The sequence below is a fragment of the Limulus polyphemus genome, unplaced genomic scaffold (genome assembly GCF_000517525.1).
Source record: "Limulus polyphemus unplaced genomic scaffold, Limulus_polyphemus-2.1.2 Scaffold6636, whole genome shotgun sequence".
Classification (NCBI taxonomy): Eukaryota; Metazoa; Arthropoda; class Merostomata; order Xiphosura; family Limulidae; genus Limulus; species Limulus polyphemus.
This window is the reverse complement of record NW_013672246.1, coordinates 23,229-30,985: the sequence shown is the minus strand read 5'-3', so window position 1 is coordinate 30,985 and position 7,757 is coordinate 23,229. Positions and strand designations below refer to the sequence as shown.

The 7,757-nt window shown below is 36.7% G+C and overlaps 1 protein-coding gene across 1 annotated transcript in view; it reads left to right on the top strand.

The window, feature by feature from the left end:
* Nucleotides 1-1,609, top strand: part of LOC106473925 (putative T-box protein 7) — an 8,428-nt gene extending 6,819 nt beyond the window's left edge. Inside the window, exon 6 of the mRNA XM_022402322.1 lies at nt 553-1,609. Within this exon, the coding sequence (XP_022258030.1) occupies nt 553-1,153 (601 nt within the window). The 3' untranslated portion in view covers nt 1,154-1,609. The remainder of the gene's footprint in view (nt 1-552) is intronic.
* The last annotated feature ends 6,148 nt before the right edge of the window (nt 1,610-7,757 follow it).

Genomic DNA, 7,757 nt, shown 5'->3' with positions numbered 1-7,757 from the left:
ACCAAATTGTGGCGGAGTGCTACAAGTTCTTCAAATACCTACAGAATGATATTATAAAGCACACCAAGATTATCTGTAAACTGTTTAATGTAACAAACATTACCTGATGATGACAAAACCTTGTCGAAACGTTGTACATTTGCCGTTATGTTAAACTTATATTAAAGTTTTTCTTCATTACCCATACAAGCCGTCTCCAGCCATTAATAATGTTAGAACGCTCTTGTTTCAAATCACAACGTAAATAAAAGTCCGTGCTATTTATAAAACAATAACTAGCGAGTTTCTGTATTCTTTGTATTCTGTTAAAAATTGGATAATTCTGATCAATCCTTTTTGTTAGAATTCAAATAATGCTAAAAATTGGGTTTTATATCTGCAAATCATTGTGTAAGGTTGAGTTATTCAATTAATCCCTTTCGGGAGGCATCAGTGTTACACGAGGTTGTCTAATTAATTCCTCTCAAAAAAATTCAAAGTCTGTACCCTAATGAGTGCCATTATTATAGCATAATTTTTGGCTTACTTTTGTTACTATGTTTCTGCCAACAGATATATGACAAATCCCTCGTCTCCACAAAGAATCTCGTCATCAGATAAAGAAAAGAAACGTACAATGGTCAAGGATTTGCCATTTAAAGAGGATGTGCATATTCCCGAGACATCTGCTTTTCCATCAACGCATGATGCGACTTCACCTGAAAGTGGCCTTTTGAACATGCCTGCAGAAAGCTTGAGTGAGCAAGAAACAAGTCCAAAGTTGGCTTCTGGTGCTTCTTCTGGAAGCTGCAACACGCTAGATTTTACTGGAGTTTGTGAAGACTCTTGTCTACTTTGTAACAAAGTACTGACAAATTACTCTGTTCCTTCTGATGACACTTTGGAAAACCATACCAAAAGAACACTCTATAGAAATGTTGCAAGTCCTTCGGACGAAGAACATGCTCTACAAGCATCAAAACGTGCCAGGATAGAAAACAACAACAGTATTCCGAGTAAATGTGACAACTGTTGTCATCATTCAGGCTCTCAGTGTCTACCACAACATCGACTGATAACTTCAATATCATCAACTCCATCAATTTTGAATAACTCATCACTACAAAAAAGGTTATTCCTCACAAGCATCCACAAAAACGTTGCCCAGTACTAGATCTTCACTGTACAGATGTAGTGTAAACTTTTAATAGTAAAACGTTGTCCAGTATAGATGTAAACTTTTAATATCAAAACGTTGTCGAGAACTAGATGATCACTGTACAGATGTAAACTTTTAATATTAAAACGTTGTCGAGAACTAAATCTTCACTGTACAGATGTAAACTTTTAATATTAAAACGTTGTCCAGTATTAGATATTCACTGTTCAAATGTAAACTTGTATTATTAAAACGTTGTCCAGTACTATATCTTCACTGTACGGATGTAGTGTAAACTTGTAATATTAAAACGTTGTCCAGAACTGGATCTTCACTGTTCAGATGTAAACTTTTAATATTAAAACGTTGTCCAGTCCTACATCATTGTACAGACGTAAACTTGTAATATTAAAACGTTGTCCAGTACTAGATCTTCACTGTTCAGATGTAAACTTGTAATATTTAAACGTTGTCCAGAACTGTATCTTCACTTTACAGATGTAAACTTCTAATAGTAAAACGTTGTCGAGAACCAATTTTCACTGTACAGATGTAAATTTGTAAAGTAAAGCGTTGTCTTGTCTTAAGAAATTACATTAAAGATAGTATGATCTACTATCAATAAAACGTGATCCGATTTTTTTTAAACTAGAGAAAAACAAAAATTACAATACAAAGACTAAAAACCTGACTGATGGCATCATGTTGCAAGTTATTGAAAAGTTCCGTCTATGACGTTACAATCGAATCTTCAAAAAATTAAATTATAATATTAACTCTAGAGGCGTCGCTGGCACACGAGGCCAGTGGGCCGATTCCATTTGATGTTCTTCAGACGTCAGATTTTTACATCTACCCTACACTGTGTCTTATGTTTACACCTACCCTACAATGTGTCCCGTGTTTACACCTACCCTACAATGTGTCCCGTGTTTACACCTACCCTACAATGTGTCCCGTGTTTACACCTACCCTACAATGTGTCCCGTGTTTACACCTACCCTACAATGTGTCCCGTGTTTACACCTACCCTACAATGTGTCCCGTGTTTACACCTACTCTTCATGTGTCTCGTATGAAGATATACATTACACTGTGTCCCGTCTTTAAATCTGCCTTATACTATGTAAGGTTTTTACACCGACCCATCAATGTGTCCCGTTTTTACATCTACCCTACACTTGTAATATTATAACGTTGCCCAGTACTACATCTTCACTGTTCAGATGTAAACTTGTAATATTAAAACGTTGTCCAGTACTACATCTACACTGTTCAGATGTAAACTTGTAATATTAAAACGTTGTCCAGTACTACATCTTCATTGTTTAGATGTAAACTTGTAATATTAAAACGTTGTCCAGTACTAGATCTTCGCTTTACAGATGTAAATTTGTAAAGTAAAACGTTGTCTTGTCTTACGAAATGACAGTAAAGATAGTATTATCTACTATCAATAAAACGTGATCCGATGTTTTAAAAACAAGAGAAAAACAAAAATTACAATACAAAGACAAAAAACCTGACTGAAGGCAACATGTTGTAGTGAAACTGGTAATTAGTAACTACATAACCTCGTCTTAATTAATATTTACTGCCTTACCTAAAACGTTTCGGTGGGTCTCTCATACACCGTCATCACGGTAGGAGACAGTATTCGTCTGAAGAAAAAATTTGAAAGTCTATTCCAATGTTTGTACACCCTTCTTATCTTGTATAATACAGAACTATGACCAAACGATTAGCATAATTAGTGCTGCCACCTGCTTATTCTCTTTCAAAATAATTTACAGAAATAAATTAATGCAACCCTTCGACCATAATTTCTATTTAAATTTAATTTCGAATTAATAATATTTTCAATTTAAGAGAAGCTGTAGATGTCTAAGTTTGACACGGGGTGAAGATGTCTCGCGACATTTAATATACTTGTTAAAAATACTACCCATGTGTGGGAAAATCGTTTGAACGTTAGGCATAAAACTCATATCTCAACATCAGTGATCGTAGTTCTAGCGTAAACTGTAGGATTTAACGAATTCGCATGTTTGTTGAAATCTATTAATACACTGCCAACATATGTGAACTCGGTAATTACGTCAAGTACAGTAGTTTGACTTTGGACACCATGTACCTGGATAGTGATATCTGGGATGCTGGATATCTTTAAAAGCTTTAAAACTCGCGCATTGTTGAACGTTTGGATACGATCAAAGACTTTTTTTCCACTTATCAGTCACCTGTTACAACAATACTGTATGCACTTTTTCAGACAATCCAGTAATGTTTTCCATGTTTATACGTGAGTTTACAGCAATGTCGTAGAAAACGCTCTGTAACCAACCCAGGAAAATGTATAATAATAACCGGTTTTATTTATTGGACAAACGCGTACTTAGCCAAAGCAAAAACCTAGTATTTTGGATATTCTTCAAATATCCGATATTTAAAGCCAAACAACATAAAAATGTAGAAACAATTGTATAAAAATAATCATTTCTTGGAAAGTATGAAAAATATTAGAATATTAATAAATGTTGAACGTTTATTCAGATAATGTGGTTCTGTTGCGTATACAGTGGTTTTAACTTCATTACACTCGCTATGATATTTTATTTTTATGATAATTGTATCGTGCGTATCAACTTTTAAAAATGTGTAATCCTGAAACCAAGTGTTCAGTACTCGTTACATGAAAGAAAAAAAAGAGACTTTCACTAAAATAATATCCATTCTTGGGTTAATCAGTATCGATCATATAACCCTAAAGTAGCCTAAACACGTCAAACGTAGTTAAAATAACGTTAATATATTCTGTGACGTAAACGTCTCAATGTTTAAAATCCAACAGTGAATAAGCAATAATAAACAAAACAGAGTCTAATCATATGACATTGGTTTTATTGTGGTGACAACAAGGGTGTGCAGACTAACGAAAGGCAAGTTCACTTTTTGTTATTCAACTCCTGTGGTCTTTTGATATACACATCCGGGGAGTTTTTCTTTTTTTAGGATTCTTGGATTGTTTGTTTGTTTTGAATTTCGCGCAAAGCTACACGAGGGCTATCTGCGCTAGCCGTCCCTAATTTGGCAGTGTAAGACTAGAGGGAAGGCAGCTAGCCATCACCACCCACCGCCAACTCTTTGGCTACTCTTTTACCAACGAATAGTGGGACTGACCGTCACATTATAACGCCCCCACGGTGTTTGGTGTGACGGGGATTCGAACCCGCGACCCTCAGATTGCGAGTCGAGCACCCTAACCACCTGGTCATGCCGGGCCTGGGGATGCTTGGAGCTGTAGAAAGTTATTACAGAAAAATATTTGGTAATTCGGTCTTTTTACACGTGAATTTTAAAAAACGCAGTACTGTTTTGTTTTCGTTTTATTAAAATGTTTTGTGAATATTACATAAACTTCTGCGTTAAAGCGACCTCCCGATTAGGGTAGAGTCAATTGTACAATAATGCAAAATAGTTATAATATTTTCTTTCTTATTAATGAAAATATATATATATTAATTACTGCAACACGTGCCGTATTTTAAGGTATATCTGTGTGTTATATCTCGTCACTTAACTCACTTCAAAAAAAAAAGAGATGAAGTGTACAAGAAATCATATTTATCGAAGGAGAGGCGTGGATGACAAACGTTTGTGAAACGCTTGTCCATACAATAAATAAACGTGTAAGGCTGGCGTTCCGATCGTTGATGACGCCCTGTTCTAGACATAAATTTCGCGCTCCTCCTAAAAAAAAATCGAATCTACCCTTTCCTTCAAAATATGCTAACTCATTCCCCCTAGGGATTGACGCTCGCTCTGTAGGGGGCCACCACTCGCACTACCCTTCAGTGAGGAAACAGGCAAGAACTGATAATACGATGTCTTTTCCAGCTTATATAACTCGATAAAATGTACGGTGCAGGAACAGAGATAAAAACAAAAACTAGTTGAATATACAGAACTTTGCCAAATTAATTTCTGAAGTAAACTATCTAATTGACTAGTCTGGCACGAAAACAGAAAAGTATAGCAAAACATTGTATGGAAATATGTGAACAACGACAAACTATTTTTTTTTTTTGTTTTGCTATGTGTTGAGTTTTTGGCAGGTGTCTTTGGATTGAATTACGTTTTCCTTATTTACTTTCCTGAAGCACAAAATACATGTATATATCATCAATCATCAACTGATTCCATTCGTTATCTTCTGAAGAAAACCTTTTCGCCTAAACTTTATTTTTAGTTGCTTTACAAATATTTTTGAGGCTATTTATCTTCGACCATTTTTTTGTAAAAACAAAATCCTACACCGACCCTACACAGTGTCCCATTTTTATAACGAACCCTATATTGTGTCCCGTTTTTAAACCGACCCTACACAGTGGCCCGTCTTTACATATATCGTACACTGTATCCCGGTTTTTATATCTATCCTACACTCTGTCAGGTTTTTACACCGACCTATCACTGTCTCCCGTTTTAACACCAATCCATCAATGTGTCCCGTTTTTACACCGACCCTAAAATGTACCCCGTCTTTACACCTACCCTACACTATATCAGATTTTTACACGGACCTATCACTGTCTCCCGTTTTAACACTGATCCATCAATGTGTCCCGTTTTTACACCGACCCTAAAATGTACCCCGTCTTTACACCTACCCTACACTATATCAGATTTTTACACGGACCTATCACTGTCTCCCGTTTTAACACCGACCCTAAAATGTCTTCCGTTTTTGCACCTACCCTACATTGTGTCTCGTTATTACAAATACCCTGGAACTGTGTCCCGTTTTTGCATCTTCCCTACACTGAGTCCCGTTTTCATATCTACCCTGCATTGTCTCTTACGTTTAAATCAACAGTACATTGTGGCAGGTTTTACACCTACCCTACACTTTGTCCCGTTTTACATTTACCGTACACTGTGCCAGGTTTTACACCTACCCTACACTTTGTCCCGTTTTACATTTACCGTACACTGTGCCAGGTTTTACACCTACCCTACACTTTGTCCCGTTTTACATTTACCGTACACTGTGCCAGGTTTTACACCTACCCTACACTTTGCCCCATAGTTACATCTACCCTACGTAGTGTCCCGTCTTTACATCTTCCCTACACTGTCTCTTACGTTTACATCTACTGTACACTGTGTCAGGTTTTACACCTACCCTACACTTTGTCCCGTTTTACATTTACCCCTGGCACAGTGTACTTTTACACCTACCCTACACTTTGTCCCATAGTTACATCCACCCTACGTAGTGTCCCGTCTTTACATTTACACTAAACTGTGTCCCGTCTTTACATCTACACTAAACTGTGTCCCGTCTTTACATTTACACTAAACTGTGTCCCGTCTTTACATCTACCCTACCCTATGTCAGGTTTTTACAACGACCTATCAGTTTGTTTCGTTTTTACACCGACTCATCACTGTGTGCCGTGTTTACATTTATTCTACATTGTGCCCGTATTTACGCCTACCCTACAGTGTCCCAGATTTTACACCGACCTATCACTGGGTACCATTTTTACACAGACCCATCAATGTGTCCCGTTTTTACACCGACACTACAAGGTGTCCCGTTTTTTACATCTACTCTACACTGTCTCGTTTTTACAATGATCCATCAATGTGCCCCGTTTTTACACAGACCATACACTGTGTCCCGTTTTTACATCTACTCTACACTGTGTCCCCTGTTTACGTCTACCCTACAATATGTCCAGTTTTTACATCTACCCTACACCATGTACTTTCTTTATATTTACCCTACGTCGTGTCCCGCGTTAAACATACCCTACACTGTCCTGTCTTTACATCTACCATTCATTGTCTCCCGTTTTTACATCTACTGTACACTGCGTCCCATCTTTAAAGCTGCCCTAAACTATGTCAGGTTTTCACACCGACACATCAGTGTGTCCCGTTTTTACACCGACCCATCAATGTTTCCCGTTTTTCCAACGACACATCACTGTGTACCGTTTTTACATCTACCCTACACTTTGTCCAGTACTACATCTTCACTGTTCAGATGTAAACTTTTAATATTAAAACGTTGTCCAGTACAGGATTTTCACTGTTCAGATGTAAACTTTTAATATTGAAACGTTGTCCAATACTATATCTTCACTGTTCAGATGTAAACTTGCAATATTATAACGTTGTCCAGTACTACATCTTCACTGTTCAGGTGTAAACTTTTAATATTAAAACGTTGTCCAATACTATATCTTCACTGTACAGTTGTAAATTTGTAAAGTTAATTTTTAAGTTTCGAATACAGACTGCACGAGCGCAGCAATTTCGACTATTTTTTCATTGTTTTGCAAAAACAAAATCCTAAAAGTTATGTTCGGTATGCGTATTTTATGTGGCGGTGAGGTAAGAGAGTCAGTACATTTTTCTGGCATTTTGTCTCTGGAAAAATAATGTTTTGTTCTTTTCATAGCTTGTACACTCCTGTATACAAGTGTCAAAATAAATAGTTACTGTTAACTACGAGTTTAACTTTATCGCGGCCAAGCGGAAAACCTAGTGGAGATAAACAACACAATAACACTGATAACTAAAGCTTCCAAGTTCCGTGGTTTACAAT